The 24,397-nt window shown below is 38.6% G+C and overlaps 1 protein-coding gene across 1 annotated transcript; it reads right to left on the bottom strand.

Annotated features, from left to right (window-relative positions):
- Window positions 1-213: 213 nt before the first annotated feature.
- On the bottom strand, window positions 214-24,100 carry NMBR (neuromedin B receptor). Its single transcript, XM_068677245.1, has 3 exons — window positions 23,029-24,100; window positions 6,159-6,507; window positions 214-3,866 (listed from the first exon to the last, which is right to left on the bottom strand). The coding sequence occupies exons 1-3, from the start codon at window positions 23,442-23,444 to the stop codon at window positions 3,465-3,467; spliced, it is 1,167 nt and encodes a 388-aa protein (XP_068533346.1). The 5' UTR covers window positions 23,445-24,100; the 3' UTR covers window positions 214-3,464.
- Window positions 24,101-24,397: the final 297 nt, after the last annotated feature.

Genomic DNA, 24,397 nt, shown 5'->3' with positions numbered 1-24,397 from the left:
TCCTTTTAGTACTCCATTCTACAACCATCTCTTTCATTGTTAGGAAGCAGTGTTTTCTGGAAATATAATAGCAACATATATACAGCTGTATTTGTACTCAATGTGTATGAAAGCACAGTAACAGTAACTTCCAAAATGTTCAAGTTGTATTAGCAATATGCCTAGCAAAGCTCCAGACAGATTAAATAATTCTCTCACATTGTGCTACAGGAATTTGAGAAGAGACATATACAATTCAGATTACTTAATCAAAACCAGCTTTGAATATTAGCCTTAGGAAATAATGAAGCAAAATTATGTTCTGATTTCCTGACAAGAAGGAGTTACAGTCTACCTGGGAGTACCTTTCCCACACAATTAAAAAGAACAGGTTGCACCTTGCAGTTCTGCCAGAAGGCACAGTCACACTGTCCATAACACACATAACAATTTAAGGTGCTGAGTGAAAGGAATATCAATCAAACATAAACATCAAATCTACTGTAAATTAGATTTTTTTTTTTTTTTGGTAGGGTATCTATCTGTATCATCTGGGAATGTCTATATCAGATAAATGCCTCTAGGAAATTAATTAAATAAATAAATAAATAAATAAATAAATAAAGCCACAGTGGATTTAAAAGTCCTATGAAATGTTATATTGTGCAGAGATTGCCAAATAAAACGACAGGCAGAGAACCAGAAAAATAAAATTCAGAAATAAAAGGGAAACTTAATCAATGTCAATGGCAACCATTGAAAATTGATAAAGGAAGGCTTCAAGCTTTTGTGTTTTGTGGGTGCAAAATATCTGGAGCTAAAAATTTATTCAAGACTGACCAGAATAGGGGAACTGAAAACTCTGGCTGACATCCAGGAATTAGTGCAGTAAAGACAAGTCCTGAGAACATGTTAGCTCATGCAGAGTTAAGGCATAGAGGGAGAGAAGAGGAGAAATGGAGATATCGGGAGGATGAAACAGTATCACACAGTTATGGATGGCAGTTTCCTTAACTATTCCAGATAGAGTTACAAGATTTTGTCAATCTGCATCTTCGTGTAAAGTCTCGCATGGATCCACTGTAGTTATTGAGATACTGCAGTCAGGTAGGGCAAGCAGTATGGAGCTTGTCTACAATGGGCACAATTTTGGCTACAGCTGTTACATACTACAGGTTTTGCCAGCTCAAACCATGTGAAGGTTATAACAATATACTTCTTGTTGTTTTAAAAATAGCAGTTGGATGATGACTATCCTTAAAGTTATGGGACCTAGTGAAGAAATTTTGAACTTCAGCTCATTCCACGGATTTACAGATGGAAGTAACAGCAAGTGCACTATTAAGGACAAAAGGAAATGTAAGCTACTACACTTCAGCTTTTGAATTTATAAGGTTTTTGAAACCAAGTTTTGAAACCAATCAAAACTTCTGGTGTCATTTCTACTATTCAATTTAAAGTTGCTGCAGAAGTGCAGGTTAAAACGTTGCAACAGAAGATCTGTGATGGAGCAGTTCTGTCCAATTTGAAAGGAAGAGCTAAAATCACCTTTGCCTCATGAACTAGCCACAAAAAAAAAAAAAAAAAAACTTCCAGAAAGTGCCTTTGTCTGCCACTACAGACTCCTCTTGTAAGAACATTTTAAGTGTCTCCTTAACCTTTCATGTGGGATGGAGAATGATAGTACACAGCTGTGTAAGGGGAGAATCAACTCCTACCCCATCATCTATTTGAACAAGATTTCGTGTAGTCATGTTACAGTTTAGAAACGTTCATATAGATGCCCTTACCTGACTTGTTGCAGCAACAAACTTCAGTCATTGTGTCTATTTTACTACTTGTCATGACCTGTGAGGTGATTTTCAGAATACTAACAAAGAACAGCTTTCCCTAACCACAAAATGGTATGCATTGTTCATGGCACTGGGAAATGATTCTCCAAAATAATAATGATAATAATAATAATGATAATGATAATGATAATGATAATGATAATGATAATGATAATGATGATGATGATGATGATGATAATTATGATAATAATAATAATAATGTAAATCTTTATTATAGGCAACCCATCTAGAATTTTCAGAAGTGCATTGGTTATTTATACACAAGGGTCTTCAGGAAAATAAATGCCTTTTAAAGGTGAGATTTATAACTGTATTTACATTTTGTTTAGACTGGTAAACACCTTGTGCAAGAGGACTGAGCATCAAATGCTGGCTGTTTATGTTTCACTTGGGCATTATTTCATATTAGAGCTTGTCTGGTCCCATGGGCTGGATGATCATTAACGGTCAGAGAATGTAGGTGTGTATCTGCAGGCCATCCTTTAATTTGGTTTTGCCTGGATGTGATCTGGTTTCTATATAATGAGACCACTCTGAGATGTAAACTGAAAACCAGAAATAAATGATGACTGGGAAATTTGCTTTAAAGGAGTTTCTCTTGTTTCAGCTCAAACACAGACATGCATGCGAGTACCTAACTTCCTGGTTATAACTGTCCTAAATTAGACTTGGTCCTCAGGCCAATTAATTTCAGAACAATCTTATTATTGCTTTTTAATTTTAATATTGGTTTAAGTTTATAGTAGTTGTAGGAAGCCTTGCCACAGACCCTTTGAAAAAGCCACTCTGAACTTTACGTTTCTGAATGTTCCATTCCATTTAGTGTCCTTCTTAGCTGTGTGGTGATATCAGAATGATCTGTAGCTTGTAGCAAATATAAAGCACGTAATTACTCTAAGCCAAGGTTGTTGTAGAATTGACAAATTAGAGAAATGAGGATTCAGACAATGAGTTCTGCATGTCACACACAACATTTTTCTTCTGAGTTGTTATTCTTGACAAGAATGAAATTTTAGCAGATAAACTTATGACCACTACGGAAAACGGTAAACAAATACCCCAAAAAGTAAATTCCCATCTTTATATCTGCCAAAATGAATAAACAAGGCAGATTTAAATGAAGCACAGACCTGGCACTTGATGCTTTAATATTTTTTATCTGAAACTAGAATCTATGCCTTCAAATGGCTCCTTAATTCGCCCAAAAATGCCTAAAAGTCTTCAATGAGAAATGCTTCTATAAACAGCACAACTAAAATCATGCAACAGTCTATTAGGGTAAGACATAAGCCTGGATGAATATTTGCTTAAAAATACATATTTTTTAGATCATAAAATCTATACTTTTCCAAGCATTTAATAAGCTATACTAATATTCACACCATTATTTTTTTTTCTTATATGTTAATTCTATACTGTCATCTCCTTTAACATACAAAATGGAGCCAGTCAGCTTTGTCTTCTCTTCACATCTGTCTAAAAGTAAAACAAAATGTGAAACAAGCTTGTATTGGACAGACTTCAGTAGATCCTCTGTTTAGACCATCTAAGCATATGCAAGCCAAAATTGAGCTACTAGCCACAAACAAAAAGTTCAGATTTGTTCCACAGTCAAAGATCACACCTATTAAATCATAATGACATTTCTTGTTTCAAGTTGTGCCCATTCAGTTGTGTCACACTAGTCACTGTGTTCCTGGTATTACTTTTCAGGGAAGTCATCTGAACAGCAGAAGAGTTGTGCGAGTAACTGGCAGATCTCTCTTGCTGAGATTTCTTCCTGCAGCGAAGCTGGTTGTTGAAATGTCTTCTAAAACTCTCACTGAGAAAATACAGTGCAAATGGGTTGACACAAGAGTTGCAGAAGCTTAGTACTCGGGCGACTAAGGTAACAACCATATGACCTATTGATGAATCAATCTCATTGTAATTAAAAGACCGGTACATGTATAACACATGGTTAGGAAACCAACAGATAGCAAAGAAGCCAACAAAAACTAGAACTATTTTTGCCAGACGTTTCCGAGTTTCCATCTAAAAAGATGAAGAGAACCCAAATGAACAACAAGGAATAGAACTGCTATTGCATATAACAGACAATTAAAACGTAGCATTTCGCTTTATATTAACTTTAACAATTATCATAAGTAAAAATACTTCCTTCCAGGGCTCAGTTATTTTTCTATATTATTTACTTTCCTTCCCCATTTTCAGTTTATTTACAGAGAAATGTCCTAGATGTCTGCAGTTACTGAAGTTTGGTTTTCCTATGTGATATACTCAACAAGAGCAATTCATGACCCAAGTATGCATTGGTGTATAGCCTGAAAGCACGCACCGAAGGGTGCCATAAAATATAACATTTTCTGATGAGATGTCAGTACTTTGCTTGAAACTTAGCTTTAATTAGAAAGCTATTTAGAAACTGTTGGTTTTGAAATGTAGAGACATTGCAAGTCTGACACCTAGGGTTTTAGCTATAAGGTGCATCCCATTATTTTGCTTGAAATGACTCAGCTTGCACCTGTCTCCTAGGGAAATGAGTAAAATTTTGCATCATACACACTGAAGCATCTTAATTCCAGGGTAAGTTGAAAAGCTTGACCAATCTTCAATAATGACTTGAAAGAAATGTACCTTAATTGCAATGCTAAAGTATAATTGGATTACAATGTAAATATTTAGAGCGGTTGAAGAGCTGAAAGGAAATGAGCTACACAGTGGTTCCAAAACTGAAAGAGAGAAATGGGCCAGGTAGAAGGTACAAAAGGGAAGCAGGACGTTTCTATATATTCCTCTAAAATATTTACTATGTATGTCAGGTACCAAACTTTCCCAGAAAGGAAATTTTTCTGACTTTCCTCAATTTTCTGTCAAATGTGACCTGAACAATATCAAGTGTTTTTTTTTAATAGGTTTTCAAAATCTGTGAAATAAATCTGTAAGTACAGTTTTCTCTGCTCCACATTAAAAAAAAAAAAAAAAGTGAAGAGTTCTCAAAGGATGGAAAAACTCTAACATTTCAATTCTGTAGGATTTGCACTGTATATCAGATGGCAACAGCAGACCAAAAGGTATAGAGGTATTTTGTGAATATTAAACTTTTGTGCTATTGCCTAAAGAAACTTGAGTTGAAAACGATAGTCTGAATTTACTTTTTCTTGCTGAGAGATGTGGAAGTACACTGGAATTTTCTACTCTCCTGAGTCTCATAGATTAAATAAATACGTAAATAAATAAATAAACCTAAGTTGAATGATAAAAAAAAATTGAAAATACGTTTCAGAATGTGAGTTCAGAAAGGTGATATAAATTAAATATTTTTTCTAACCTGAGGGTTCAGCCAAAATTCTCTCTATATCTCACAGGAAAATAAAATAGTACATGAAGTGCTAATATGCTTGCATTTTGACAAGAAACAGGCTAGAGTAGAAATGAATTGTTGAACAAAAAGGGCATGAGGGAATGCAGTTTTTCTTTTTCAAAGAATGTGTATGTTCTATATATGCAAAGAAGTCTCAGTGAGTAAAAAGGTGTTTTCTACAATATTGTCAGAGAAAACTCTTCCAAATTGTTTTAATGGACATAAGTATTTTTCTCTCTCAATACCAATGTGTTTGTAAACTGTTTGAGGTACTTTACTGCAAAAGCTGTGGTTCATATACAAATGTTCCTGCTAATGAACAGCCTGTTGAGATCTTACTGCCTGATACTCATTACAGGGAAGCTGGCTGTTAAAATGCTCTGTCTCAAAGGTGTACAGAATCTATACTGAAAGTTCTGTAGCAAATATAATAGAAAGGCTATTAAGAAAAGTTCAGTTGTTAGATCAGGATTGCATCTAGGAAAAATCTACTCAGAAAGATAAAAAATAATCATTTCATGCTCTGTGTTGATATTTTCAGCACTCCTTGGTCTGGGAAGAACCTCAGAGACCCTAAGAAAATATTTACCTTCCTATGTCATTTTTTTAAAATTTCCGAGTACAAATAAAAGATGAATTCAGTAAGAACACAAGCAACAGTTCCACTAGCAGCACAAGCAGCACATACATATACGTACACCAATCCTATTTCTTTTTAGGAATATGCTTTGATGGCATTGAATTTATGTTTTTCTTCATATTCATTTACATACTGGTCCTAATATTAATTAATTGTGAAAACAAGGAGATTTCTCAGATAATCCTGAGCTTAGCTCATACATGTGGAGACTGAATTAATCCTCTGCAAAAACCAACAATTTGGATGTTTAAGTTTTTGTGCTTTTTATAAGTGTACACAGCAGATAAATCTTTCATTGGAAAGTAAATAGCAAACTGCTTACCTGTCTTTTGGAATGCTCGCTGTATTCTCCAGGGATGTTGTGGGCACTTTTTATTAAACTCTTTGCAATGTGGCAATAGTAGATACTAATAATGGTCAGAGGGATAAGAAAATAAACTAGGAAAATCAGCACAGAATGGATCTTCGGGTGCATGTCATCCTTCATGGGGTATGGTATGCATGCTTTGAAAGTGGCATTATCTGTGTTATTGATATGGGCCAGCTCAGAGAACACTGCTTCAGGAACTGCCAGGAGCATGGAGATTATCCAGATGGTAATGGCTTTAACACAGGTCCATAGCACTGCACTGGAGGTCTGGATGTCCATGGGATTTACAATTGCTTTGTACCTGAAAGTGATCAAAATGCAGATGCAAATTAATAGGTATATTTTCGTATGATGCATAAGGCCACTTCATACCTTTGGTTAAAAAAAGGTCATTTTTTGTTCCTCTTTGAAACATCAAGGGGTGTGTAATCTTTAACAAATTTACATTTTCTAAATCTCTAAGCTTCCAGTTCATATATACCCATTAGAAGTGCCAAATGAAGCCCTGGTTGCAATCTGTGGCTGTAGGAGCCCATTCTGTGCCAGCCTTGTGAAAACACAAAAGCAGGCACCACTCCATTTTTCCTTTCCTGCGACTGTCCCAGTAAATCCCCAAATGCACAGCCTACCTCCATACTTACATCTGAGTCTCCTACCAGCACATTCGTGACAGGGTTTGTTTTCTTCATCAGCTCCTCCAGCCCAGGACTCCTGCCTGACACCACCTCGTTTCCACTCACAATATCAGTGCCACTCCACTAGCCCCCTCTTTGTTTTTTCACCTCAGGACCTTTGTATACGTGGATATACTGTCCTGACTGCAACACTCAGAATATAAGCCTCTTCAGGCAGGAATGACTCCCAAAAGCCTGGGCAGAAGTATTAAACTCTTAAATAAAGTAAACATTTTCAAATAAACAGTTGGAAACTGCTGCCTCCACATTTTGGGAAACTGTCCCATAATATATGATTACACATAAACTTTGGGAGTATTGATAATTTCATGACCATTACAATGAAAACAGGAAACATTGCAGAGGAAGGAAATATCACACTACAGTAAAGCAAAATAATAGAAGTAGATACATGTTAGGAATTCTTCTATAAAAAAAAAAAAAAATGTTGCAGAAGTTGACACAGAGGGATAATTTCCACAAGAAAAGGTCTGTTTTAAAAGGCTAGATGTATTTTGAGAGAAATGTTTCAAAAATAACTTAATGTTTTGCTTATTTTTTTTAATTCTGATTTTGAAAATTATTTATTTTCAAAAAGTAAATTAATGTTTTTGCTTCTATTAAAAACTGAACATTTAATAAAACATTTCATTTTAATTGAAAAGTTGTGGAAAATTAGAAGTTTAGAAAATTAGAAAAAAAAATAAAAATGGAAAATTAAACTCAGGAAAGTGTTTCTGTTAATGCCGTAAATGCTGTTTAGCATTTCTTCTAATACACAGTGAGAAACTCCCTGGACACAAAGGTGTAAAGAAATCCTTTATACTGTCATAGCAAGGATAGAAACTTCTGCACAAAGCACAGTCTCCCCAGCATAAACTGTGACCTTGTTAGTCAATAATTTGCTTCCTATTGCTGTCTGCCTTGATTTCATTACATGAAGACAGACCTTCTATTTCATTTCATTCAACTTAGGTGACGTCAAGTCCTGCTCATTTCTTTTAAACTTTATATTGATGGAGAAGAGCTGGTTTGGGAATTTAGAGGGGAAGGGCATTGGATTAAATATATATATACGTGTATACTGTTTTGTACTAGAATATTTTTCTCTCTTTTTGCAATGCAGTGATTCATAGAATCAGAGAATCATTGAATATCCTGAGTTGGAAAGGACCTACAAGGATCATCAAGCCTAGCTCCACACACAACCGCCCAAAAATCAGACATATCTGAGAGCATTGTCCAACACTTCTTGAACTCTGGTTCAGGCTCGGTACAATGACCACTTCCCTGGGGATCCCGTTCCAGTGCTCAGCCACCCTCTCAGTGAAGAACCTTTTCCTAACACCCAGTCTGACCCTCCCCTGTCACAGCTCCATGCCATTCCCTTGAGTCCTGTCACTGTCACCAGAGAGCAGAGATCACTGCCTGCCTCCCCATTCTCCTCATACAGAAACTGTGGGCCACCGTGAGGCCTCCCCTCAGCCTCCTCTTCTCTCGGCTGCACAAACCAAGTGACCAGCCACTTCATGCTATTTTGACCACTTTGTGCTCTTTTGTCCTATCACTCAAGATAGTGACCTTGTCACAATTTATTGTTTAAGCAGTATTTTGTCTGGTTAGTATCTAAATGGGAGACTTTTCAGAAGCCTTTATAATATCAAAAAAGGTGGCATATGTCTGTGCTTTCATAGATACTGCTGTTTCAGCAAATATAAAAAAAAAAAAAAAAATAGTAAAATAAATAAATAAAAACAGTTCAGTCCAAAAAATTTCAAACTTGTACTTTAGCTGACTAGCCAACTGCAAGACAGCACTCTACTTCTAAGGTCTTGGTAGTCTGTGTCAATGGGAATAAAAAGGCACTAAGCACTTTACAAAATCTACCATGTTGTTTATATCCCTGAAAAGATGTAGAGTAGAGACAGGCAACAGATGAAATCAAATATAAACTGGGTGAACTTAGAAGTGTTCCCAGAATGAATACCAAGCCTCTTTCTTTGTATAAAAACAACATAAGGCTAAAGCTTATCACCTACTGTTGAAATTAGAAAGTGTGTATTTTCTATAACTGATAAAACCAAGCAAGCCAGAGTAAGGAGCAAATTATTTAGTCAGATTAGTAAGCAAAATCCATCTTTTCCTTTACTTTACTGATGAAAAAATAAAATTATAGGTTGTCATGAGGATCAGGAAATAATTATAAGTATGCATTTGGTTTTAATTAAATGCTTTCATGTAAATTCTGTCTTCCTACATCCTCTGTTATTATTGCTGCTGACAAAGGCATCCCAATTCAGGAAACATTTTTATAGTGAGTTTCCTTTCTTTGGAGCTATGGTTTCTGCCAATGGACACCAGCAAAAATTTGCCCATTCTGCAAATACTATTTTTATTTGTATAGTGTTTTTTCACTCCAAAGCAATCTCTTCCCATACACACCCAAAAAAAAAAAAAAAAATATGAATCATGAAAGAAAGAATATCTTCTTCCTACAGAGTTATAACTTGTTGCTACCTTATAAACTGTAAGTATAGGTTATCTATTCCTCTCTATCTGTATATTCAAAGACCTTCATAAATGTATGTCTCAGTTCCCAGTTAGCATGTAAAGCTAACTGGGAAAAGCACTTGTCTGTACTGAGTCCATAATGCTATTCCCCTCTCATAAGAAGTTGCTTCATGGTTCATCCTAAGCCATCTCTCCATTACACTGTGACCTCTTTCTCTAGAGTGCTTTGCTCTGATACCCTTCAAAAACACATTAATAATAATAATTAATTAATTAATTAATAACAGACAATACTTAAGAAGCCACTGGACTATAATTACAACTTACCATAATAACCTGGGTTATTTCTTTGTCCTCTCGTTTATGTATCTTTTTTTCTCTTACTTAAAAAAAAATAAAAAATAAAAAATAAAAAATAAAAAAACTTTTTGGTCAGTGACTTTCTTCTTCTTGTTCATAAAACCATGAGAACAAATGTAGAAGGTAATATATTATCAATCAGATAATATAAGTAAATCTGAATACAAAACAACATCTATTTCTCTTCCTCCTAATTGTTTTCAACTCTTTACCAAGCAACAGTTTCTAACTGGCTGAAGATAAAGCAGAAAGGGAATATATTCCTTCAAAAACTGCCATTTTCAAATGTTTGGTTCAACGATTGCAGCCACCTTCTACATAAGGGTCTGTCTCCTCTCCTAGTGGTGCACTCATGCCTTGCTTGTGCCCTAGGCTGCTCTGAGTACTCTCATATACAAAGATATATAGTAGATCTTGTTATGGAGCTGGTTTACATGCTTCCATTTCTTAACTGCTGGATTAGACTGTTTATTCATAAAGCCCTCAAGCATACTAACCTCAAGCTTTCCAATGTTCTTCAGTCATCTGGAGTGTCCTGTTTCAACACAGAAGAATAAACTGAAAATATCACTCTATCTGTCTGTGATGTTTCTTTTTGTTCTTGTTTCCCAGCTATGTCTGCTTCATGTAGCACCAGCCTAAGGAAATATTTTTCACAAAAATGCAATGCCAAAATTTTCCTAGTATTTCTATCATTGACACAATTGGCATGTGTAGGTCTTGAATTCATACCACTAAAGACTGAGGGAGTAACTGAATACACAAGTAGAACCTTAAAACCATCTTATCTAATTGTACAAGAAAACAATTGCAATACTCACCAAGAACAGTGATTTTCATATTAATCTCTAAGAAATGTCTTTTTAAGTTTCACATTCTGCAAAGTCCATCAGTCTGACAGAATGAAAACCCCCAGTTCTTCAGTTTTCCATAAACCTCAGCCTTCAAGTTATGTCCAGTAGTTGTCCACTCCACTAAAGTAGAATGAAGTTTTGCATGGGGTCAAATCCCTTTCCCTAGTATTGGCAGTTCTGTTGACAAAATAGTTGATCTTTAAAGAGCAGAACAATATAACTAGTTGAGAAAAAGATGGAACCATTTGGTGTCCAGTGTTGTGGGAACATCTTTAATAACATACAAGAAGTCTGAGATTATCGAGTATTCTGTTTTATTCTTTTTACATTTTTGCAATTTAAAGTACATATATATGTATATATAATTAGTGCTAACATTTTTGTTCTTTGTTTATCTCTTAAGTGCAGAGAATTGCATTCACCAGGAATAAGGTCTGATAGCTTAGTATAATAAACAGTGCTTGAAGTGAAGACTAGCAGACCATATATAAACACAATTCAAATGAATCTCAATGGCATGTGCTCTGTATCTCTCAGGGGTAAATTCCTAACATTTTTTGAAGGGGAAAGATTTTTCCACTCTATAGAAATGCACTGTTTTGAAACAAAAACTGTCAGTAATACTTCAACAAAAAGTCTTATTTAGCCTTTTGAATGATGATTTAGAAAATAATGAAAACAGAAGATTCTCAGGATGTTGGAGGGTTTTTTGTTTCTGTTTTTGTTTTTCCACATGAAATATGACTTGCCCTGTCAAATCAGCATTTCAGATGAGAGTGTTGATTTTTGTCTGTGTTTTATCTTTATTTTTAATTTTCCCATCTCTTGCTATTTCTTTCTCTTGCTACTCCCCTCACATTAGGTAGCTATATTTATTATGACCTAGTACAAATCCTGCAATGATAGCTCATTGCCTGCAATCTGGCTTTTTACTTCTACTTGTCTATTTACTTGTAACTGCACTAGTTAAAAACACCATCATTCATTTGTTCAGTTGTCTTCCTGAGAAGAGTAATAGTAAAGTACTTCGTTGACTATTATTCAGAAGGGTTAGTATATATTAGTATTTCTGATAGATTAATATTTAACTTTGATAATGCCCAGAAAGAGTCACTGGTGAAAATATTTTTACACATTTTTAAGATAGACGAATGAAAAGAAGAGGAGAGAATTGAAGGGAAAAAGAAGAGGAGATGGGAGTGGGGGGGCAGGGGAGGGGGGCAGGGAGGGGCAGGAAGGGAAGGGGCGGGGAGGGGAGGGGAGGGGAGCCCACACTGTGGGCTGCAATAACAGTTTGACAAGGTAGTTGACTTCCAGCACTCAGGTTTATGTTTTGGCACTGCTGAATATGTCTGTATGTGTATATATGTCTATATGCATATATGAACACATGTACATACATGCACAACAAAAAATATATATTTTCCAGTGCTGGATCCCAAGAAAACCACCCAAAAAACTCACTCAATGGCTGGTCTACCCTCTTCCACTCTGTCCCTCCTTTCTTGAATTTTAAATTATGCAAGTAGCTGTTATTTCCCCTGCTGTGCATGAGAGCTCCCCTGACTCTGATCTATTTAGTTTGCATCTGAACTTTACTGGGATCCTGAAACTAAGCCCAGGGAAGCTGAGGAACCTGAGCTCAAAGTAGGGTTTAAATAATGCCTGGAACCCACCAAAGGCATCAGCTTTCATAAAACAGCTGTGACTGTGACAGAGGCAACTCTGGTACCTGCCTCTCCAAGAAGAAAATGGAGCACTCATTCAGCCAGCATATCCAAGATTCATTGTCCAGGCCTGCCAGACAGTGGTGTAAAAATAATATTTCATCAATGACAAGAGAACCTTATTCTTACTAGGCTGTGGCATACAAATCCTAGATTTTGCATTTCCCCCTGGGAAGTATGAAACAGCTCAGTATGTATTTTCTCTTGATTTTTGGTGCCTATCTGGAGCCCTTACCTCAGTGCAACACTAATTGGAGTTTTGGATTTTGGATTCTGCTTGGGAGGGTTAGGCAGGAGGAGAGGAAGATCAACACCTAATTTAGAGGATAGGCATTGCCAAGTTTAGCCTAGACAAGCTCACATACTGTATGGGTTTGTCCCTTAGTGCTGTTTGGATTTGTCTCCCAGTTCTTTGTTCTCCATTTAGATATTTCTTCTACCTTTCTCTAATTCCATTTCTTAAAAAAAAAAAAAAAAAAAATCATAGAAAATCACACCTAACTTTCTCTTGTTCTTTCTGAGTTTATATTCTGGACCTTGAAAGATCAAAGGATTTTCAGGAAAGAAACATTTCCCAAATGAGGCTCAGTCCAAATCCTGTTGATATTTGTGCCTTTAGATTGATGAGACAGAGTTGTGCACTTATCTGCATATCAACTATGTTTATTGCATGTCTTGCCGCAATGATATCCATAGATACTTGAATGAAAAAGATCATTTCCTATCTCATAAAAACATGAGTCCTATCTCATAGAATCATTTATGCTGGAGCAGAAGATCAATAAGAAATGTTCTGCCCAGAAGCAGAAATCCCACATGTAAAATATGCTCAGTGCTAGTTTGCCCTTATAAAATTGTTGTTGTTACAAAACCTATTTCCTTGATTAATTCAGTAATATCTCATGACTATGGCAGATAGCAGTTGAGGAGAACATTATATTGTCAGGTGATTTTTAGAAATGATACAAGCCAGGAAGAATTAAAAAACTAAACATATTAATGGATCTGGAACAGATTTAGAGTTTGCCATTTGAAAATCTAGACCCAAAATCTCTGATTTCTAAATTCAAAAAACTACAATTTAATAGATTTGTTCCAGTATTATCATCTAGGAGGCTCCACTCCGGCACTTTAAAGCTTGTTTCCATTTCCATTTAATTTGTAACTTCTGTTGTAAACTGGCATTGAAATCAATGTAGATGGCATTAAATATTAAAAATCATGGGGGAAAAAAAGTTAAAATAGAAATCTCTAAATTACAGTCATACAAACTTTGAGCCAAAGTACCAACATAACACGAAGTTAAAAAAATACTGTGAAAAATAGTTGGGGGAAAAAAAATGGGTTAGACATGTAAAGGACAGAAGAGAATCATACAAAATAGAATGATAACATATTAGAATAATGATATTAGAATATGATATGATACGATAACATATTAGAATAATCCACTTCTTTCATATTCATACACACACCATAATACTATTTGTAAGTATGCTTGTGCAAAGCTGGAAATATTTGATTAATACTACACACAGCAAAATTAATTGCACCAAGGTGCATACAGGTTATTTGTCTCTGTTACTTTCTCTAATATCTGACAACTTCTATCAACATAATTACAAAACAAACTTCTCTTTAAGGGACAGAAATTTGCTTCTTGCCTTCCACAACTTTTTGTGAACTTGTAAGAACTTTCTATTTGTGATCATGTTGTCAAGCTGGGCTCAGTCTTGTCATGGACTACTAAATGTTAATAGTGGAGACACTTAATCAGGCTTAGGAATTGTGGTTGCACATGTTGTTTTTTATTAGTACATACTAAAACACACGCAAAATTTAGCACTAGGAATATATAGTCTGGAAGAATGGGCCTACAGCAATAACCTATGTAAGAAATACACCAGGTCTTCTATAATTAAACTATTTAAAACAAGGATTCAATGAAATTGTCCCTTTTGGATAGGACATTCGAGTGATCCATCACTCTGCACATCTATAATAGACAATTATATTTATTACTCATTCTCTAACAAATTTATCTTCACAGAAAACAAGTGAAAGCTTTTCCCTCAGGGTAGAATTGGTAAAGCATATCTGATCTTCCACATTATTTCTCAGCACCTGATAAATGCAGACTTGAGGATTCCAACAGTCCAATTGCAACAGTCCAATTGAGATAAACACATTGCAACAAAGTATATAAGGGAATCATGTTCAGCATGTTGTTGGGAAAGGCAAACAAACAAAATAAATGTATGGAGATCTATGTTCAGCCTTGCTTAGTAAGAATTCAGCTAGATCTGCTTTTCAGTAGCTATTTTACCCATCAGAGGCATAGGCTCTTACTGAACTGATCAAAGAAACAGGAAACGGACAAAATGGTTTTGTAACAGTTCTCCAGGTTTTAGGCTGCAACCTACAAAAGGCTATCGGACACCGGCATTTACATTAATCAAAGCTAGGTTGGCTGCTGTCAGCACAATAAAGGCATTGCACTGATCACAGACTAGGATAAACAACACAGTCATTTCTCACTTTGCCATGTTGAGGACTAATCTGTTTTTGTATGTGTAGTGGGTTTACGTGGCAAGGTTTTGGTAGCAGGGAGCCATAGGGGTGGTTTCTGTGAGAAAGATCTAGAAGCCGCCCCATGTTTGGGAAGGGCCCCGTTGTTTTCCAGATCTGAGCCAATAAGCGATGTTGTTTTGTGCCTCTGTGAGAGCATATTTAAGACAGGGAAAAAAAACGCTGCGCCACACAGCAGCCAGAAGAGTCAAGGGAGTGAGGAACTGCCTTGCAGGTGCCAAGGTCAGTGTAGACGGAGGGGGAGAGGTGCTCCAGGCGCCAGAGCAGAAGTCCCCTGCGGCTTGTGGTGAAGCAGGATGTCCCCCTGCAGCCCATGGAGTACCACGGTGGAGCAGGGTTCCATGCTGCAGCCCGTGGAGGAGACCACGGTGGAGCAGGTGGCCCTGCACCGATGGAGGCTGCCGCCTGTGGAAGACCCCTGCCAGAGCAGATTCCAGCGCTGGACCTGTAGCCCGTGGAGAGGAGACCACGCAGGAGCAGGTGACCTGGCAGGAGCTGCTGCCCATGGGGGAGCCAGGTTGGAGCAGTTTTCTCCTGAGGGATGGACCCCGTGGTACGGACCCATATCTGGAGCAGTTCTGGAAGAGCTGCTGCCTGTGGGAAGCCCACGCCGGATCAGTTCATCAAGGACTGCATCCCGTGGGTGGGACCCCACAGCACAGGGGACAAGAGTGACCGAGAAGGAGTGGCAGAGAAGTGCTGTAGACTGACCATAACCCCCATTCCCCTGCGCCGCTCAGAGGGAGGAGGTGGAAGAGGGTGGATGGGGGGGGGGAAGGTGCTTTTGGTTTCTTTCCTTTGTTTCTCACTTCTCTAGTTTGTTAGTAATGAGCAATAAATCTTACTATCTTCTTACGCTGAGTCTGTTTTGCCCATTACAATAATTATTGCATAATTTTCTTGTCCTTATCTCAACCCTTGAGCCCTTTTCACATATTTTCTCCCCATTCCTCTTTGAGGAGGGGGAGTGAGAGAGCGGCTGTAGTGGAGCTCGGCTGCCCACTGGAGTGGAACTGCGACAGTATGAGTTGAAGAACACACACAAGACACACACACAGTGAAAATAGTTTAACAGATGCTTCTGTCTGAGAAATTTGAGAATAGGAAAAACATAGTTTGCCTAATGTGGGTAGAAAATGTTATTTTTGAGATATCACTTTCAGCTGTGCAAAGATGAACTTCTTTAACAGCTGATCTGAATTGCCTGGCTTAGACTAACTTATCCTAGAATAGGTAATTCCTGAATCTACTTCAAACATAAAATTTCTCCTGCATTTTTTCCCATCCTCTTTTTCTTTCTGAAATATTTTCCATTGTATTCATTTTATCTGTATGGAATGGTTACAAACATATTAGAACATTTTGGGGTGGGAAAAAGTAAGAACAGGTTTCACTGTTAACTCGAAAAAAGTGATTGCTCCTGTTTCTGGGTGAAGTTCAACCTAAGGACATCTTATATGCAAGAAGGCAGAGAAGAGCAAATAGACCAATACATGTAAAAACTGAACTTCCTTTTACAACTGACCATCTATAAAAACTTCTCATGAACTGTAATGCAGGCAAGTGTGAGACTAATATGATAATTGTCCTGCTAAGGGCAAATATCCCATGCCCCTGCTTGCCTTGTGCAACCACAAAGCTGGGCAATTAGTAACGCGCTATGTTACTTGGTCCACCACTTTCAGCATGCTGGCTACTCATCTTCACAAATATTTGTCCTATATGTGAGGTAATGGCAAGGAGAGAAGCTTTCAAAGAGGGTAGGCCCAGCTCTGCCCAATAGGAACCCTCCGGGTTTGTAAACACACAAAGGACATAAAGGTGGTCATAGAGGCAGAGCTCCAGTAATGATAACCACCTTGTTCTGATTGGGACAACACTGTCCCATCACTCATCATCTTCATTCTAAGCAGCTGAGCTGGAAGGTAGAGGGTTTTCTCCTGTACACATCCTTTATCCTGTGTGATGGCATTTAGCTATGGATTAAATACAAGAAAAATCTCTTTCAAAACATAAGGAAAATAAATGTTTACTGTTAGGGTGATCAAAAAGGTATTCCCAGAGAGGTTGTGAAGCCTCCATCCTTGGAGAGATTCAAAACTCAGATGGCCATTGTCCTGAGCACCCTGTACTAGATGACTCTGCTCTGAGAAGGGGTTTGGACTAGGTAATTTCTAGAGGATCCTTCCCACATCACTGGTGCTATGATTCGATACTTTTATATCATGCCATTGTCCATTGGATGCTTGAATTTTATGCAAGGAATTGTTTTATATGACTGCTGCTGCTACATGAGCTTCACACTACCTTCTCCTAATTCATATAGCCTCCCAAGACAGAAGCCACATGAACAGATGGAGTTTCTTTGTATGAAAAGCTGAGAAAAAGTCCAGTCCCAACCCCACGTCTCTCATAAATAAAAGGTTGATAAGGATTGAGGCTGTTCTGATACATTTTGATGCCTACAAAATAAACCAGAGTTTCATGTCTGGAAAGTTTTATTTTGTGAGTCACGTTTGCACATATAAACTAAAAGGTGAGCTGAAAAAAAAGTAAAAGCTTACCCATTCTTTCTTCAACTTATTTTGCCTTGCCTGTTATCACATAATTATAACCATACTGCTACAGCCTACAGTGAAAAACATCTGGACCATCAATTTTGTTTAATATAAGTCATTCATTCAATATTTTAATTTCAAATGTTAGGGTTTCCAGGATTTACATGTACAGATTTCATAGTTCTCCTAGCTCCACATAATTTTGTTCTGTATCTATTATATATAGGTATTTTTTTTCTCTCTTATACAGATAGACTCTTATAGACTCTTATTCTACTTCTGGATATTTTTTTATTTCTTCTTCTTTAATTATTTAAAGTTGTTTCCAGGATGTCCTTTAATGCTACTTTCCTCGTCAAGGTGCTTTAGTCATTGGAGGTTGGCTATTAGAACTCAAAAGGAAATCATATCCACTTTTCTGCTTCACCTACTCCACAACTTGTAATAAGAAATGAGGATTTTAGAGGTCTCCAATCACTGTTTCAGCTTTAATCAGCACCTGACAAAAGAAGAAACTTTAAATAAGTTCTGAAGAAAAGTAACAAGAAGACAAGGTGTGCAAATTGAGCCAGACCGTTTTTTTGTCATCTGTTGCAGTCAGAAGTCAGCACATCGATATTAAACTTGAACAGAATGTTTTTGAATCTCTGTACACTTTTAAAAATGCCAATTGCAATCTTCCAAAATTAAATCAAATAAATAATAATCGTCATCATCAAAGAATCAAATACTTCAGCTATTCACATTTATAGCATTTATTTGTAAGCATTTAATTCAGGCACCCTAGTTATATAAGTATGAATTTAAATATTTAAAATACTTTCTTATTAAAATATAGGAAAGGTGTCATACAACTCATAAAATAATTCTGTGACCTGGTTACTCAAGTAAATGTCTCATCAGAGGCCATATTTTTGGGGAAGAATATTAAGATGTTATTTGAATTGCACTAGGGCCTGTTGCTTCACTGTTCAGCTTCACTGTCTTCATTAGAGTGCAGCAGGACTGTATTTGAGTTAACACATTTAAAACCTTCATTAGAAAGAAAATTAAATCTAGAAAAAGTAGCAGAGTTAAATTTAATCCTAGTTCTATAGTTCACATAAAGAATGAGGCATAAATGACAGCAAAAGAGAAAGGGACAATTCTAAAGCTGTTGTAAGGGGCTGCCATTTATTCCTTCAAAATTTGTGCACCCTTAGCTCTGAGAGGCATTTTGGAAACACTTATCTGGTGTTTCACTCCCTTACCCTAGAGTACTTCCCAGGCACAACATTGCAAGATCCCTTACCCTGAGAAGAGGGTAAGAGCCCCATGAGAAGAGCCCCACAGCCCCAATTTACATTCTGAGCTAACTTTGTGTCCTACCATGGATGTGTTTTGGAAAAACACAGTGAACAAGTTCATGCCATAGATCAAGTCAGGCACAGCTCAGGTCAGGTGAGCTATGACTTCTGTCCTTTTTCAAGCAAGGAGTTGCTGGCACAACTTTTCTTCATGTATGCCATGCTGCAGTCCCTCTGGCTACAATTCTGTCACCACTTATCCTTAACACCCTCATCCAAGACCACACTGAGTCCTAGGACTTCCTCATCAACACTCATAGGCCCAGTCAAAGACTGGTCCATGGCCCATGGAGAAGAAGCATTGGCAAGGGTCCCGTTTTCATTTCCTCAGACCACCACTCCTCTAGTAAGTGCATCCCTGGCCATCATGCACAAGATCTGTATGTATCTTCAGGGTGTGCTGAGTGCTATTGGGGTTGTTTTGCCCCTTGGTTCTCTTGTGTTGTTGTTTTTCTTTCACATTATTTTTTATTTATTTATTTTGTACTTCAGTCTCCTTACTTTTTTAATTTTTCATCCACTCTACTTATTATTTTTTCTCTTTCTGTAATCCACCTTTGTTTTTTTGTTGTTGGTTTGGTTGGTTGGTTGTGTTTGTTGTTGTTGTTGTTTTAAATAGGGAATTGTTAAGTTACCTAGAGCTGGTTTGGTTTCTCTGTGATAGAGAAAAATCAATAGGAGCAATGGCCATGAGAGGAAGGGGTGCTGTCCCTGTACATTTCATCTGCATTTCATCTGTGTCAGTGAGAGGGCTCAGCAATACTGCTCCTGCATCACATTCTGCAGCTCCAGGCCTCTGCCAGAGGTGGAGATTGTGCCCACCTCTTATGCCAACACACTGCACCAACAGTTCCAACACTGTACTGTCTCTGCTGCCACCCTCCCGTGCCCCAAAGTGTGGGGCCACAGCAGGGCACTACTGCTCACCACAGCATACAGACATGGAGAGACAGCTTGCACAAACCCAAGGCTGACAAAATGTCTCTTTGGAACCCACAGCTAGTCTTCGGATGGGGACAGACAAACTTGAGCACATTTGTTGTGTACTATTGACTGTAACCTGAAAGCATGCTTTACGGAAGACTAGGAAGTACTGTTACAAATTTCATATAATGTATGTACACCAAAATAAGTAAATAAGCAGACAAATAAACAAATCTCAGTATCAGGTAATGAAGCTTAAAAACAGAAGGTGTCAAACTAAAAGCACTAGTGATGTGCTATTGACTAGAGGCTTCTGTGGCAAAAAGCCATATGAAATTAAGAAAGTTTAGAAAAGAGACGTACTTAATGTATGCTATTTCTTCTTCCTTGTGGCTTCAGTTTGTAGTAAGTGATATATCAAAGTTTATTTCTAATATAGCTCTAACTGCTAAACATATCACATAGATGTAATTTGCTATGCCAAATTTCCACATAAACAGTAAATGCTAAATTCACTGTGGAAACCAAGATATCCTTTGTTATCCTAATACATGCAGGCAAATTATAAAGAACTGTAAATATTTTTAAATCTCTTCCTTTGTGCAATCACTGCCTGCAGTTCTATATATTTCTGTGGTAATACTGAGTAAAAAGTAGGAAACAATCATATATAGAAACCTGCTTGGAATATTAACTGTGAAAGAAACCACTGTGAAGACAATATAGTCTGCTGGATCAAACTTGTACCAGATTATAACAGAGCCTTTTTAGCCATATCACAGCTACCAAATTGCTAAAATCCTATTTTGCCTATCTGGAGACAATATTGTCCCCACCAGGCCTTGCCTCCTCATCAGCTCTTAGCTGCAGAATGCTTCCAGTGCTTCCCATGTGCCAACATAATTGCCTGTACATAATTTCTCCATAACTGAATCTTGTAGAGATGATGCAGCTTAGGATCTGGGCAAATATTAGCATAACAAAAACCCCTCCACACCAATGCCTAATCTTTTAATACAAGTTTCTGCTGTACTAAAAAAGTAGCACTGAGTCCAATTCAAATTCCATTAAGAGTCAATCCCAGCTTCACTGAGAGATGACCTGGGCCCCCAGGATAAAAGACTGTTTTGTGAAGTCAGTGGCTTCTCTTCCTGACTGAAAAATAAGTGATGATTTTTTGTTTTGTTCTGTTTTTTGTTTTGCTTTCTCAAAAACTGAAAATGTAACTACAGGGGTTAAAGAAACAGTTGCTGAATTCTTTGTATAACCATTTCTGGTACTTGCATATAATGTGCACTTCAAACTGCTGGAGGAATGCATTTATTATGAGCTTATATGGTCACATCACACCATCTATAGCTGTTTGGTAGGATGTGTAATTCTAAATGCATTCAGTGCAAACAGATTAAGCGTTATTACCTCTTGAATTTATTCTGATGATAAAAGAATAATATAAAATTATATGGGGAAAAAATGTTCCAAAACTATAAAAAGTAAATGAATGAATCCTTAACATTAAACCACCAACATTCCTTCTCATTATATTTCACTAGAGATATCTCTTCTGCAAATAAATTCTTTCCATTTCAAGTAATATGCCACATTCATTCTTTTTAAACAGTGAAAATAGAGCAGAAAGGATAATGAAAGGTCTGCTTGTCTCTCTGAGGACAGTTTTTGACATATTCCTTAACTGAGCTAATCAGGGAGTTACAGGTGTTCACCTTAAAGTATGTTTTGCATGCTCTTGTTCGAGAACAAGAACATTCCTGAACAAGAACAAGAACATTTTCATAAGTTATAAAGTCTTTATACAGAAGCATTTCAGGTCCTAATTCAAATACCAGTGAAATTGTTGGCCACTGAAGAGTATTGTTAAGTGGAATCAAATGATTTACTGAACTGTCTGGGAAAAATAAATAAATTACAGTTACAATGAGAAGAGAAGAGAAGAGAAGAGAAGAGGAAGAGGAGAGAAGAGAAGAGAAGAGAAGAGAAGAGAAGAGAAGAGAAGAGAAGAGAAGAGAAGAGAAGAGAAGAGAAGAGAAGAGAAGAGAAGAGAAGAGAAGAGAAGAGAAGAGAAGAGAAGAGAAGAGAAGAGAAGAGAAGAGAAGAGAAGAGAAGAGAAGAGAAGAGAAGAGAAGAGAAGAGAAGAGAAGAGAAGAGAAGAGAAGAGAAGAGAAGAGAAGAGAAGAGAAGAGAAGAGAAGAGAAGAGAAGAGAAGAGAAGAGAAGAGAAGACTAAAAGTTTTGAGGAAACTTTACTATAAGTTTGCAGATATGTCAGTTTACTTCATGCACTAATGTAACACAGATGTTTGGCTTAAAATCCAAAAAAAAAAAATGGGTACTTCCTATGAATAAGGAATTTAACATTTTCATTTCTGTCTGAATAAAAGTGTTTAGATAGGAGGGGTAGGATAATTTAATTCAGTTTAAGGTTGCCAATTATGCTGCCAGCTTAGGTCTTTCAGAGCCTGAAGCACAGTTCAACAGCTACCCAGTTTCTATAAATCACTTAAAAATCTGTTTAAATTAATTGTGAGGAAAAGTTTTGGGTCCAGGTCTTTGTTTCTTCCTAAACTGATAATTACTAGATATGGATTTGTTCCTTTCTAGTTTTGTTGCCCTCCACCCCTTTTTCTTAAGTTCCAAGAAGACAAAATGGATCGTCTGAATAAAAAGTTTAAGACTGACTATTCCAATAGAACAGTTTGGTGCCTCCAAGTTCCCAGAGGGCTGCACAATTTCTGGCAGTCACCTCAGGTAACCTGGTGTTCTCTTAAGGCTCAAGCACACAAAGACACACACATACTCTCACACACACTTTCCCAGCAAGAAGAAATAAATCTATTGAAAATCACCCTGTGCTTTCCTTGATTTAAGCTGCTTGCTGACCATTGACATACCCCTGTGGCTTGGCATTTAGGACCTAAATCTTTCCTCTAATACACAGGCTGTATTTCAATACACAGGTTCTGGAATGGCTCTGGGTTATCTCAGAGGTACAGACGACAGGACTAAATTCCAGTTCCTGCTTCCAGCATCCTGGAAGTTGGAGCCACAGGCACACCCATGTCCAGAAACACTTTAACTTCAGTTAGTACAAGACATGCCTTCAGTCAGTGAGGGAAGGAGACCCATGGGTGAAACACAGGTTGGATTGGGGGGATTGAAAACCAGGGATAGCTCATCAGAGGGGTGTCTTACCTTTCGCGCCAGCACTGGCTAGCTTTAGCCAAGACACAGAGGACTGGGAAGGGCAGCCCAGCTTTCCTACCTGTCAGCACTGAGGGCTGTGAGTGTGAAGACAGAGACACCGACAGAGGTGAGCTGGATGGCAGGGATGATCTTGCAGCCCACCTCCCCAAAGAGCCACTCCTCGGAGAAGTAGCGGGAGGCATCCACTGGCACACAGGTCACCAGCAGCAGCAGGTCACCAGCAGCAAGGCTGGATATGAAGATGTTGGGCACGCTCCTCATGGCACTGTTGGAGATGAATATCTTCATGAGGGTGACATTTCCCAGCAAGCCCACAGTGATGATGAGCAGGTAAAGTGAAGGGATCACGCAGCGGACGGTGAACATGGCTGTGCCCTGCCCCGGGGGCAGCAGGACTGCATCTGGCACCAGCTGGGCACTCCCATTCCCCTCAAGGAACATAGCTGTGAGCTCGGACAGCAGCTCTGCCTCCATCCTTCACCTCCCGGCAGAGTGGAGATCTCCCGTGTAAAGTGCAGTGGGAGTCACTGAGAATCTTCACCTCTCTGCAAGTCAACTAACTTTATTCCCTTTCCCTTCTGCCTTTCTTCCTCCCCGTTTTTCTCTGTCAGCGTTTGTCTGCTCAGAAATGTGAAGGGCACACCATTTGCCAGCAGAGTAGGGAGGGAAAGAAAGGAGAAAAAAAAAAAAAAAAAGAGAGAGAGAGAGAGAAAAAAAAATGGAAAAAAAAAAAAAGGGGGGGGAGGGAATAGGGAAAAAATGAAAAGAAAAAAAAAAAAAGAGAGAGAGAGAACTACGCCTCTGCCTTTCAGCTCTGTGGACGAGCCCTTCCCCGGGGATGCAGGAGGGCGAGATCCTGAGCCTGGGGGTCAGCAGGAGGCATCACGACAGCAGCCTGCCCTCGCCCCTCCGGACTCCCCGGCCCCCCCGCGCGGTGCTGCCGCCCCCTGGGGCCGCGGCGGAGCCTCCGGAGCTGTCCAGTGGCGCTGGTGCTGCTGTCCCCGCGGTGGCGGCGGGCGGCGGGCGGCTGGCTCCCTAGCCGGGGGCGAGGCGCAGAGCAAGCCCCGCTCCCTATTCCGCCGCCCCGATTTATACCCGGTGCTGGGAGGAGCCTCCCCGCCCTCCCGCCAGCGCTTGTGCCCTCGCCCCAGCCCCGAGAAGCCGAGGAGGGCCCTGCGTGGAGGGGAGCCGCGGGGGTCCCCGTCATCGAGCGATGGGGATGTCCCCGGAGGGGCCGAAGGGGACGGTGCTCCCCGCCGCTGCCATCCCGGAGAGGCGCCGCCTGGGGAAGCCGGAGAGCTGGCCACGGCGTCGGGTGGGAGGTGGGTTCGCCTTCGGGAAACCCGTCTTCCAAGCACGGATCTTCCCAGTTCACGCAGCTGAAACCACAGCACTTTGAAATGCAGGGTACCAAGGAGCAAGGGACT

Source organism: Anas acuta, chromosome 3, assembly GCF_963932015.1.
Source record: "Anas acuta chromosome 3, bAnaAcu1.1, whole genome shotgun sequence".
Taxonomy (NCBI): Eukaryota; Metazoa; Chordata; class Aves; order Anseriformes; family Anatidae; genus Anas; species Anas acuta.
Note: the sequence above shows the minus strand (reverse complement) of the source record. Positions and strands in the feature narration are given on the sequence as shown.

Excerpts from the sequence above, each read along its gene's own strand:
- NMBR (XM_068677245.1), bottom strand. The coding sequence starts at position 23,444 with ATGGAGGCAGAGCTGCTGTCCGAGCTCACAGCTATGTTCCTTGAGGGG. Across the intron at positions 6,508-23,028 it reads ACAGCCCTCAGTGCTGACAG|GTACAAAGCAATTGTAAATC; the intron begins GTAGGAAAGCTG and ends GATCACTTTCAG. Across the intron at positions 3,867-6,158 it reads GCGAGCATTCCAAAAGACAG|ATGGAAACTCGGAAACGTCT; the intron begins GTAAGCAGTTTG and ends TCATCTTTTTAG.